The 13,072-nt window shown below is 35.5% G+C and overlaps 2 protein-coding genes across 2 annotated transcripts; one reads left to right on the forward strand and one right to left on the reverse strand.

Annotated features, from left to right (window-relative positions):
* Positions 1–5,923: 5,923 nt before the first annotated feature.
* LOC111487246 lies at positions 5,924–8,098 on the reverse strand. The gene has a single exon (XM_023134600.1). It carries the CDS (start codon positions 7,445–7,447, stop codon positions 6,161–6,163), a length of 1,287 nt encoding a protein of 428 aa, XP_022990368.1. The 5' UTR covers positions 7,448–8,098; the 3' UTR covers positions 5,924–6,160.
* Positions 8,099–8,934: 836 nt separating this feature from the next.
* On the forward strand, positions 8,935–10,796 carry LOC111487342 (sm-like protein LSM3A). The gene is made up of 3 exons (XM_023134734.1): positions 8,935–9,133; positions 9,808–9,903; positions 10,381–10,796. Exons 1-3 carry the CDS (start codon positions 9,017–9,019, stop codon positions 10,459–10,461), a joined length of 294 nt encoding a protein of 97 aa, XP_022990502.1. The 5' UTR covers positions 8,935–9,016; the 3' UTR covers positions 10,462–10,796.
* The last annotated feature ends 2,276 nt before the right edge of the window (positions 10,797–13,072 follow it).

The following is a 13,072-nucleotide window of genomic DNA, read 5'->3' on the forward strand; positions in this document are numbered from 1 at the left end:
AAAAAAAAAAAAAAAAAAAAAAGTAAACCAATTGGTCCACTAAGGGTCTTTTAGTCAAATCACACTTCATTTTCTGTTCTGACATAAAGGGGCAAATTTACTCGAGGAACCTTTTTCTTTTTTTTGGAGAAAAAAAATATTCTTTTAACTTTTATTTATTTATTTATTTATTTATTTATTTATTTATTTATTTTGTTGTCATCCTCTGATATATCATTTCAAAGTAGAAGAACAAATGCACAAAAATATTTATACTTTTATTTTTATTTCTCATCCTTTCATTTCTTTTCCATGTAGAAGAACAATTAAAGCATATTATATAATATATATATATATATATAATGTATATATATTTAGTGGATGTTAATTTAAACATGTGGCAATTAATCTAATAATAGTTATCTTACTTTAATTTCACCAATCACACTAGTTAATAGCATGATGATCGAAGGAATGATGAGATAAGGGAACGATTATTATATGGTTGGGATGGATACTTAGTTGAATAATGTAATATATTATTGTACTTGAAAGCTATTACCAAATAGAAACGTGGGTGAATGATAAGTACATAGGAGAGAGAGTTTGGGTGAATGTTATCGACCCATGTGCCTTGTGGCTTAAGTGAGCTATCATATAGCACATACGTGTGTCACAGTGTGGGTGAGTGAGCCGAGACGAGTGACTCATACGACTTTCTTTGAAATGGATTTTGCAAAGATAGTAGTGAACGACACGGGTGTGCCGGTATTGCACCCCAGCCTGCGTGTTGGATGTTGCTACATACAACCGCTATCCGACATAGTATCCGTAAATGACATGACATGGGCACGGGAGGGCCAATGCCATGGTAGAACCCAAATGGATGGATGTTTGGAAAGTCTCTATAAGATGAGAGACACGCGGACCCGTTCTCGATGACATGACCGAACAAGTTGTGATGACCGACGACATCCTGAGACTCGGGATGGGGCTAGGACATATGAACCATGTCGATGGGGATCGAGATGACAAGATGAGATGTGATGTTGCATTGAGAGAGCTTGACCCGAGTAGAGGTAAGGTTGAGCCAAATGACTTGGCCTAGTGTAGAGGGAAGTTGGATGTGTCGCAGACGATGAACATGCACGTGCAGGCGGTGTGTGTGGTTGAGCAAGATTACAAAAAAAGAAAATTTAAAATGATATTGACCACCATTAGCAGATAGTGTATGCTTTGGGCTTCCTCTCCATGTTTTAAAATGCGTCTACTAGGAAGAGATTTTCACATTCTTATAAGAAATGTTTCATTCTTCTCTCTAACCGATGCAAGATCTAACAAGAATCAAGACCAAAAAGTTCACCCAACTAAGAGAGAAAGATTGTTATTAGGCTAAGGTCGAGTAGAGCATGGCCAAAGGTGACCAAAGTTCACTTAATCAAGCTCATTGTGTCCAATGACCCGATCTATGGCCAATGAGGCTTGCTTTGGTCAGCCTGAGTTGGACCGACTAAATCTTAGTATAATATCGACACGCATGTTAGATCGCCTAATATGTATGGGTATATGTAAGAAACCCTAATAAATTGTATTAATAGGAGTGAGAGGTGCGCCTATGAGCCATGCTCGGACAAAACTCTCAACGTCGTAGTTGACTTAGACATCAAAGTGTGTGTAGAAGACACTAATGCTCTTCTCTCTTACGAGATTAAATTTACTCATTCTCATATAGGGTAAATAGATAAATAGTTAACCCGAGAGAGACTTAATTTACGATTGAATCATAAACAAATTATTCATTAGAGAATCAACAATACTTAAGTGGAAATATATAATTACCGAGGTAAAACAAATTTTTGACCTTGCTATAATTACGAATAACATGTGAATTATGGATTTGCATGTAATGATTATATCCACACGTACAATTTGTACCACAGTGCATAAAATTTTAAGGGTATTTATAAAACAAAGAACTAACATTTTTTACTAAAATTAACAGGTATTTTTTAGACGAAGTACAAAGTTTACAGGTAATTTTTAGACAAAGTACAAAGTTTACGGGTATTTTTATTAATTTAACCTAAAAAAACTATTTTATATAAAGAACGACGTAATCACATAAGATCTACGACGCATTCTAGCTCATTTCATTGTCATAATCACTATCTATTATGATAACACATCTTGAACATTTATTTGAGCGTTGCAAAAATAAAGTTTTTTTTTTTTTTTTTCCAAACGTGGAAAATAAAGCCACTTTATTTGGTTACCAAAAGTATGAGGATGAATTAAGAGCAATAGTGTTAGCATTTAACAAAAATCAAAAGGAGGTATCAACATCCAATCTTAACAAGCATGGGGTTGAGTGTATTACCCACTATTAAAGGGTTTAGTCTGACTGAAACACTTGCTAGAGTAGTTGTTCGTTTTGACTCATTACGTATCATCGTTAGTCTCATGGTTTTACAACATGTTTATTAGGGAGAGGTTTCCACACCCTTATAAGAAAATGTTTCGTTCCCCTCTCCAACTATTGTGAAATCTCACAATCCATCTCCCTTGAGACCTAGCGTCTTTATTAGTACAGTGTCTGATCTTGGCCCTGATGCCATTTGTAATAGTCTCACTATTTTAAAACGCGTCTCACTGACTCATTGCCTAATCTTGACTCTGATGTCATTTGTAACAACTCAAACCCACCGCTAGCAAATATTGTCCGCTTTACCCCGTTATGTATCACCGTCAGCTTCACGATTTTAAAACACGTTTACTAAGAAGAGGTTTCCACACCCTTATAAGAAATGTTTTGCATTTGTTCCTCTCTCCAACTAACGTGAGATCTCAAAATTTAGAAACTGAACCACGTTTGTCTTAGGTACCTACGATACGACATGAATTAGGGTGATTCGGAATTGCATTTCATAGGACTCCCTCCTACCATGGCACCCAAAAAGGGCAAATATTCATATATTTTTTTATGAATTTTTAATAGTTGAATAGGTACGACACCACCAAAAAGGAATAACCCACATTGTAACTCTACGTGAATGTGACACATTATAAAGTTCACTTTTTTTTTTTAATGCTTCAAGATAACAATTAATTAAAGAAGACAAGCTTTAGTGAAGATGGTTTCCTCGTCCCATTACTTTTCCGTGCTCTACAATTTTAGCCACTATCGTCATCTCGTACCATCATCTACAGATGTTCATGAATTGAATTGGGTCAGGTTGGAATACCTTTCCTTTTAGACCCGACCAATTGTTCAGTTATACATTTTTTCAATCATAGCAACTCTTAATTATTAAGGCTCTTCGAGTTTATAACCTAACCTAAATTCTGAGAGTTCAATTGGGTTGATAAAATTCTTCGACTTATCGAGTTTTTTTGAACAGGGTAACGTAATGATGATATCCATTATGACCTAAACATAAGTCGAAGATATAGACCATGTGACCGAAATGCAACCCAAAAGTAGTGGATGTTAGTGTGCAATCACTTTCCCTTGCAAATGCTTTGGAACTTTTTCACCATTATCCATTCACCATTAAATTTCAATCTTACCTCATCTTCTTTACAACATTACAATATTTTTTAAATATTAAAAAAATCAAACGAATTAAAAGAAAATTTACATTCATTTCTAGAAATATATTTAATTTTCTCGAATGATTTTTTGTGGATAAAATTTATTATTATTATTTTTTAATTATTTAATGTTACGAATGAAAAATAAATTTGGGTCTATTTGGTTCGGACAGAATAATAATTACGAAATAATTTTTGGGTATTTAATTTAATTATGATTTTTAGTTTTATTTTTCTCCATACAAAGTGTTGATATACTATTTCTTTACTTTATAAAAATTTTAATGTTAGATATTATTTTTTTTATTTTAAATTTTATTTATGACATAATGCACACCTCATAGGTAGTCCCATCATTCCCCAAATATTTAATTTGGTCACATTTGTAATTTTCATTTTGGACCATTTATAAGGTTGGAGGTCCCAATTTGGGCATTAAAATGACGTGAAATGACAATTTTATCTTTGAACACTTTAGGAACTATCAACTTGAAATAGAGTTTGAGGGGTAAAATTGTAAATGACTCAAAGGATAAAAATTATAATTAGTTTAAAGAAAATTTAATTTAGGAACAACTATTTGGTTTTATGGAAGTATAGTTTTATTGCATAAATGACCCTATTAAAACGTAGAATTAAATAGTAGACCTAATTATAAAATTTTGAAAATAATAGACTCAATCAAATTCACATAGATCGTTGACCTAGATATTGTCCACTTATTGTCTGTTTTGACTCGTTATGTATTCCCATCAACCTCACAGTTTTAAAACAGTTTTAAAACGCATCTGATAGGGAGAAGTTTACACGCCCTTATAAAGAATGTTTGCATCTGATAGGGAGAAGTTTACACGCCCTTATAAAGAATGTTTTGTTCCCCTCTCCAACCGATATGAGATCTCACAAATATTTGAGACCTATTTTCCCAATTGAGAGGAGGACAGGCATTAGTGAATTGGGCTGGATCACATGATGTTCCAATCACTGGGCCAGCTTGGCCCACTTAGTGCTAAAATGACATTCATTTGAATATACAGAAACTTTTTGTGCCGATTAATAATAATAATAATTATAGACAGAAAGAACAGCCTTGAATGTCTGCTGCTCATGACCAAAACTGTAGCTTGGAATGCTTGTGGGACTTGATCTCATCTGTAAAGTATGTGATTTGGGCGGTTCGACTTGTTCGAACAACGCCCTGCTCGCTTTACAATGTAAATGCGACCGTTTACAGTCATAACAGTTCATATTATGAGGTCTAGTTCGTTTAAAATTACAGTTCGAGATTCAAGTTCATCACACTCCATGGACAGAATAACATTTCGTGAGTGTTAATGGATGCAGAAAACAGTGCCAAGAAAGGAAAATGTTCATGCTTCCTATCTGTTAGTGAATCAACACAGATATGAGGCCTCAAAACTGTCAATTTTCAGACTAAATGGCATAAAAGAAAGAACTTTTCTGGACGAGAAAGAGTACATACAGTTGTTTATAGAGCAAGAATCCTCCAAGTGAGAGCTCGTGGTCGAGGTCGAGCCGAGCCCTTCAAATAGTAGGGAGTTTGGCTATTCTATCAGGATTGCAGATTGTCAAGATCTCTGTGCATGGATGCTAGAAGTGACAGTGGCTGATGAGGAAATGTGTTGGTAGTATCAGTATAAACAAGAGGGAAAAACAGCCTCAGAGATGAGCTTCCAGAAGTTTCTAATATCTTATCATCTATATTGTCCGTTTTGGCCCGTTACGTATCGCTGTCAGCCTCACGGTTCTAAAACACGTCTACTAGGGAGAAGTTTCCACGCCCTTATGAAGAATGTTTTGTTCTCCTCTCCCACCAATATGGGATCTCACAGTCCACCCCCTTTGGGGGCCCAGCGTCATCGCTGACACACTGCTTAGTGTTTGACTTTGATACCATTTGTAACAACTCAAGCCACCACTAACAGATATTGCCCGTTTTGGCCCATTACGTATCGCTGTTAGCCTCACGGTTTTATAACGCATCTACTAGGGAGAGGTTTCCACACCCTTATAAAGAATATTTCATTCTCCTCCCCAACCAATGTAGGATCTCACAATCCACCCCCCTTGAGGCCCTACGTCCTCACTGGCACACTGCTCAGTGTCTAGCTCTGATACCATTTGTAACAGCCCAAGCACACCACTAACGGATATTGTCCGTTTTGGCCCATTACGTATCGTTGTCAGCCTCACAGTTTTAGAACGCGTCTACTAAGGAGAGGTTTCCACACCCTCGTAAAGAATGCTTCGTTCTCCTCTCTAACGAATGTGAGATCTCACAACTTGTATTCTAGACAATTTATTAACTTGAACGCGAGACCAATGGCATCAATTTGACACAAGATATCCAACCATTTTATCAAGTTCCTAAACCACAATAGATTCCATATAAGTAGAGACAAAACAATGAAACGCAGTCATTTGTATGAAACCTTTCTAACTATACATGCTAGATGCAGGCAATGTAAAAGAACCCAAATACAACTCTACCTCATTACTCTAGCATAACCAGACATGTATAAACAGCAGCAGCTTAACGATTCATAACAGTTCAGATTATAGCAGCCAATTAATGAATTCTTGAACCGATTTCCTTCTGCTTTATGTCAAGCGCAACGCGCTCGTTTTCAAGCTTCATCCTCTCGTTTATCATCCTCATTTTTTCAAGCTCACGGTCCTTTTTCTTGTTAACTCTCTCCCATTTGAACTTCTGTTTCTCCAATTCCAACATTTCAACTCGAGTTTGAAGCTTCTGATCTTCCAACTGAAGTAAACGAAGCTCCATCCACTGCTTTTGCGACGAAGAACCTTTCATACTTTCGGTTTCTAAATGATATATATCGCCTTGAGCGAATTGTGTTTGTGAGTAAGCATGAGAACCTCTATTGCAATCAAGAGAATTCAAGGAATTTCCACAGGCATGAGCATCGTCGAAGTCCTGACCTCGCCTTAGCCTCTTTACTGAGCCTCCTAGAGATAGCGTGTCGTCCCCATAAGGTGCAAAATTCTCCTCAAAATCATCGTGTTCATCAGTTTCACCATGTTCGTTTTCATCAAAATCATCGTTTTGGTGTCTCCTTGGCTCATCATAATCATGATCATCCCTAACTCTACAAGCCAACTGCAAAGAACGCTGCAAAGCAGGATCATGGGGCAGATGGAGTCGATTCAAATTATGATACGAACACATTTCCTCATAGAACAATTGCTTCGAGTTTAAAATTTTTCTCACATCATCCTTCTCTTTGTCTGTTAAATAATCAATGACATCAAGAAGTGCAGGATTCTCAACAACTTGGCACGTAGTGCCTCTCCCAATCATATCATTCAGCCTCTTATACCTCTTATTGAGGTCATTAAATTTATCCTCACACTGCTGTGGTGAAACTTGATAGCCCCTTTCAGCCATAACCTTTGACATCAATTTCCATTTACCTTTCTTCTGTATAATTTGAAATTTCCTTCTTCCACCTCCTTCATAATCAGAAGCAATATCATCTCCGATATAAGACACCGCCGTAATCAGAAGCTTCACCATTTTATCCGTCCATTTCACACGATGCCACATCGATCCCTTCTTCCCCTCGATACCGTCCTCGTTAAAGCTTGGCTCATCGTCACTCTGTGAGTTTTTACACCTGTCTCCCTTGCTATAATCTACCAAAGACATGGTATGGTCACAATTTTGTAGAAGTAAAAAACCCTCCTGAATGGAAGGATTTACTGAAGAACCCTGATGAGTTTGAAGATGATGATGTTGTGCCTGATTATGAACCTTAAACGAGCCTTGCAAATCAGGACCTCCATAAGAGGCCCCTCCTGGAATCAACCCTTCTTGTGATAAACTCCCTTCCATATAATATATCAAAAGAACATCCCACACGATATCCTATCTTTCACATGATTCTAAAGCTACTAAATCATCAAATAATCATCCATAACATTACAGAACGGGAAAATCAAGCATACCCAGATCAAATTTTCCACAGTAGACTACTGGAAATATCATTCAAACAAAACCCATTTGCACAAAAAGCAAAAGAACACACAGGAATCAGCCAAACAGAACATAATATTTCGCGAATAAACCCTAAAAAGGGGAAGAAAAGAGAAACAACCCTTCACACTTACAAGCAAATCAGTCAAGAAAGAAGCAGCAAAATCACTTATCTGAGCAAAACCCAGAAAATAGGAAACGGAAAGAGGCGGAGACAAGACACGACGGCGCTTATTGGGTGCGTTTGGCGATCGAGAAGCGAGGGGAAAGAGCAGGGATGTGGGGTTTTGTAATTGAATAAGAAAAAGAGGGAAAACGTCAAACTAGTGGGCGAAAGAACCGAACAGAACAGCCAATGCGTAGGTATTGATTTATGAAAGTTCAATGAATGGGGAGGATCTGGTGGGTCATTAAATTTCACGTAACGGTGAAAAGCTTTTGCGTGCTATTGGGTTGGGGTTCATCAAATGCCATGTTTGGGCAAGCATCTCCTCTATGAGTATTAGCGATCCGTTTTTGATTCTCGCTTCTTCAACTTCAAAACTTTGATTCCCATATTCTTATCGTAAAAATGATTCCCTTAGAATTAAAGTTTTTTTTTTAAAAGAGAAATTCAAACTAGTTTTTGGCCAAAAAGAAAGTCTAAGTTAATTTCGCGAAGGTTTAGCCATTTATAGAATACTTTCTCAAATGGTATGAAGCGTTTTGGTTAGCACAAAATTAAGCATAAAAGCTTATGCTCAAAGTAGATAATATCATACCACGGTGGAGAGTTGTGTTCGTCTAACATGGTATCAAAGTCATATCTTAAACTTAGTCATGTCGAACAAAGGACTTCAAAAGAAAAGAAGTCGAGCCTTGATTAAGGGAAGACGTAGTTTGTTCGAGGAGAGGTGTTGAATGATGAAAAAGTGGACAATATCATACCATCGTGGAGAGTCGTGTTCGTCTAAAAGAAAATACATTATAAAAATTGTGGAAGTCAAAAAATGAGTACATATCAATTATCAATAAACCATTCTCTAAAATGATTAGATACCGAAAGAAGAAATGTGTACGAGTATGTGCTCCTAGTACAATAGGCAAAATAAGAAACCGAGCACGAAAACAAGTTTTTTTTTTTTTTTTTTTTCAAATGGGTGCAAACTCTAAATAAAATAAAAAATAAAAAATCAATAATTCTGGTTAGTAAAATAAAAATTGTTAACTAATTTTAAAATTTTGACAATTATTTATTTATTTAAAAAAATGACAATAATCAATAAATTAAATATACTTGATGAAAATAGCAAAATTCAAAAATATTATTGGATCCTAAAATACGTGGGTCGGATCGACCTTAAATATAGGGGTGGACCGGTGACTGGGAATCGGAATTATAAACCTCAGTATTTGGTTCGTGAATTTCAGAGCTTCGAGAGATCGAAAATGGCGACCGAGGAAGAAAGCACTGTCAAGGAGCCGTTGGATCTCATTAGGTTGAGTCTTGACGAGCGCATTTACGTCAAGCTTCGCTCTGACCGCGAACTCCGTGGGAAGCTCCATGTATTATACTCATCCCCTTCGATTGATTCTTCTCTTTCTCTTTTATCTGTTTTCTTTCACTAATGATGAATCGACTGCCATCACTTGTTTGTTTTTTCAATAAATTTTTTATCAAATTGGTAGTTTGGGGAATTAGGGTTTTGTTATTGTTCGAGTTTCTTGATGGTTTTCTCTTGAAATTTGCTTACATTCATTATGGCGACATCTTAGTTTCTTCCGATTAGTAATTATCCCTTTATGGGAATGGAGTGGCATGAACTTGGAGGATGTTTCCTAGTATCCATGCCAATGTACCATTATGAATGTGTTTCTTCCCAATTGAACCTCCATAGATTACAATATCAAGGCCCAAGTCTGCTAGTTGATTCTTAAACAAATATGGTCCATTTTTTAGATTTTTTTGGTACTGACGGGTTTCTTGGAGCCACATTTTCTCATTTAGTGGTTAGTACTGATGTTCTAAGTGGAGACCTTGTTTTTTTAACAAACCCCTGTTGCAATGCCCTATAGGTTGTGACACACTCATCTACATGACGTTGAATATGATCAATAACTGACCTGTTGACTCTTGTATTGCATGTCTAGTTTTGAGATGACATTGCGAATGGAAAATTTTCAAGCTTTGAAACGTTTCTTCATTTCTATAATCAATTTCTGGCTATCATGTTTTGCAGGCTTATGATCAGCATCTAAATATGATTCTTGGTGATGTTGAAGAAATTGTCACCACAGTTGAAATTGATGATGAGACTTATGAAGAGATAGTTCGGGTATGATCATTTTCTCGCTACCACCCCCGATAAAATAGGAGAATTATTCATAGGAAATAGAGTTTGCGAGTCTTGCACGAGGAATGTTTGTGAAAATCTTGGTATTTACTCGAAGCATTCAGTTTCGTGCTATAAAATAGATACATACCACGCACAAGAGTCCATTCCATAAACACTTAATTCACTAACAAGTAGAAGATAGGTTTGAATACTCTTAAATTGGTATCATTTTCAAGTAAACCAGGTGGGCTTTTAGACGTGAAAACTGGCTTACTAGTGAAGTATTGTGTTTCTAAAGGACAGAAAATACATATAGCTCAAAAGTTTGAAGTTTTAAACTGAAGGAAAGGAAGAAAAGTATACCCTGGGTCCCTCAAGCTTGAGTCTATATCCATACTTGTTATGTTAGGTTGAGTATGATATCTCTTGTATGTACTTCAATGGAGATTTGGTATATTTATTGATTTTCTTTTCCAGACATCCAGGCGTACTGTCCCGTTTCTTTTCGTTAGAGGAGATGGTGTCATATTGGTTTCTCCTCCGCTGAGGACTGTTTAAGTTTTGCATTGGAAGTTCGCTTGTGTTCATCCTTAATGGGGAAGTTCTTATTCATCTCTCTACTTGATTTACTGAAGCTGAAAAGTTTGAAGATCCGAAATTCTCAGAAATATCAAGTACTTGACCTCGTTTATAGACTAGCTCCTTCATTAGTTGATATGCATGTTGAATTTTGTTATGTTAGAACAGACAACTTGTTAGTTGCTTTTGATATATTTGAGTCTTTAACCGTAGTTTTTGATATTGTCATTGGCTGCATTATTTAAATGGCTTTAGGTTTTACATGTAAGGCCAAGTAAGGCAACTCGACATTATGCATCTAAGCCAGAGTTGTAGGTCTTTATGTATTTGTGAAAGAGTATCATGAATCGATATATCATGTTGCTAACTTCTTACCCCAATTGAGCTTTGGAACTAGTAGCATTGTTGTCTATCAGTTTCTTCAAAAAATTGACCAGAAGATCATATGTTGGGTTGAAACACAAATGGATCATTGAAACCTAGCCAGACCTGTGAAATCCACGTTTGGCTATCACTATCAGTACTAAGCACCTGTTAGAATTCCATGGTTTCCTTTTGAAAATTCTAATCTGTAGAAAGACCATACACTTTCAGGTTTTCTTTTGAAATTTCAGATGATATTTTCTACTTTTGATCTAATCAATCATTCTTTTTTGAGTTAATGCTTAGTATCAGAGAGCAAGATTACTAATACCCAAGTCCACCACTAGCAAATATTGTTTTATTTAGACTTTCTTTTTCGAGTTTTCCCTCAAAGTTTTTAAAACACGTCTATTAGGGAGAGATTTTCACACTCTTATAAAAGATGCTTCGTAACTCCTTTCCCATTGATGTGGGAGTTAACAATCCACCCTCCTTCGAGGCTCAGCGTCTTCATTGACATTCGTTCCCTTCCCGAATTGATATGGGACTCCCCAATCCACCCTTCCTTCGTGGACCAGCGTTCTTGTTGGCACACCGCCTCGTGTCCCACCCCCTTTATAGTTCAGTCTCTTTGCTAATACATTGCTAGCAGATATTATCCTCTATGAGTTTTTTCTTTTGGACTTTCCTTCCAGATTTTTAAAACATGAGAGGTTTCTACACCCTTATAAAGGATAGTTCGTTTTTTTTTCACCAATCGATGCGGAATCTTATAGATAATCACAACCCGATTGTGCCTAATAAAGTACAAGGAAAAAGAACTAAGCTCAACAACAAATAGTGATAGTCAAATACAAGGGAAACAGAGACACCGGGAACTCAAAACCAGAGCCGACGCACTTCAAAACATGATTTGAAAGCCCCAAAAGAAAAAACTCATCATCCAAATCCATCAACTAAACAATGAGCACAAATTTATTCTCGCAAAATGGATTCGAATTGCACAGGCCAGAGTCAAAGCCGACAACTATAAAACCCTAGAAAAGTAAAAGATTCTGAAAGTTCCAAGCAGAAAAATCAGCGTTGATTCTTCAGCATATAAAGAACAAGAACTTCTGTTCTGTACCTGTATAAGTACGATTGGCTTCTTTCGCCGGAAATGGCGAACGCTGGTGCCGTTGGTGATCGGGGCTGCGTTTCAGGCGAAGGAAGGAAAAGCCTGGCGCCGAATTTGGGCCACTGGTCTCATGGCCGCCGGTTTCCTTTCTAATTCGGCCCCCCAACTCTTTGGTCCATTTTCATCCGGGCCATTTATTTTAACAAACTTTATAAAAATAATAATTAATAAAAATAAATAAAATTTATTGGTTAAATTTTCATAATTATAAGATATGAAGTTCTAATTATTATTTTAATTTCTAATTAACTCTTCCTTGTATTTATAATTTAGTATTAAAAAGTGCTTCAATACTAAAATTAAATATCATATAATATAATTTAAATCATCAAAATTTCCAAAGTTAGAACATTGGTTAACACATATTATATTAATTAAAAGATTAAATTAATTTAATCACCTTGATCTCTCCAAGAACCCCTAACACCAACCCAAACTACAAAATTTGTTTTATTAAAAAAAATAATAATTATTATAAAAGAAACTCCTCACCAATCATTATTCATTTAAAATTCTTTTAAATTAAAATATATATAAACCAAGATTAATCAAAATCATTCAAATATTTATAATACTCTTTTTATTTTCGAGTTAAAATATATATCTTAATACATTAAACTACTTATAACCCAGACGATTAAATTAAATAACAAAGAAAAATATACGCTAATTCTAATGTCTAATAGGCACGAAATGTGTGCCTAGTTTTCCTAACCCGAGAAGGAATTGTTCAATTAAAGAAGGAAACGTCTAATATTTTCTTTTTCAATTTTAGTTATTTCAGTTTCTTTAATTTTTTTTTTATCATTAAATTTTTGATATTCTATGAAAATAAAATAAAATAATTAATTAATAAATAAAATATTTATCTTAAACCAAACAAAATTAAATAATAATAATAATAGTACCTGCTACATGTTATTCATCAAACAAAATAAGCTTTTTTTTTGGCTTTTTGATTTTGCTTTGCTCATCTTTATAATTTAAACAAACATATGAATTCCACACGCCACACACCTTTTGTTTTTTTTTTTTTTTTTTTTTTTTTTT

The sequence above is a fragment of the Cucurbita maxima genome, unplaced genomic scaffold (genome assembly GCF_002738345.1).
Source record: "Cucurbita maxima cultivar Rimu unplaced genomic scaffold, Cmax_1.0 Cma_Scf00012, whole genome shotgun sequence".
Lineage (NCBI taxonomy): Eukaryota > Viridiplantae > Streptophyta > Magnoliopsida > Cucurbitales > Cucurbitaceae > Cucurbita > Cucurbita maxima.

Bases quoted from the DNA above. Each gene is read 5' to 3' on its own strand.
- LOC111487246 (XM_023134600.1), bottom strand. From the start codon at position 7,447: ATGGAAGGGAGTTTATCACAAGAAGGGTTGATTCCAGGAGGGGCCTCT.
- LOC111487342 (XM_023134734.1), top strand. From the start codon at position 9,017: ATGGCGACCGAGGAAGAAAGCACTGTCAAGGAGCCGTTGGATCTCATT. The intron at 9,134-9,807 runs GTATTATACTCA...CATGTTTTGCAG, and splicing joins AACTCCGTGGGAAGCTCCAT to GCTTATGATCAGCATCTAAA. The intron at 9,904-10,380 runs GTATGATCATTT...TTTCTTTTCCAG, and splicing joins CTTATGAAGAGATAGTTCGG to ACATCCAGGCGTACTGTCCC.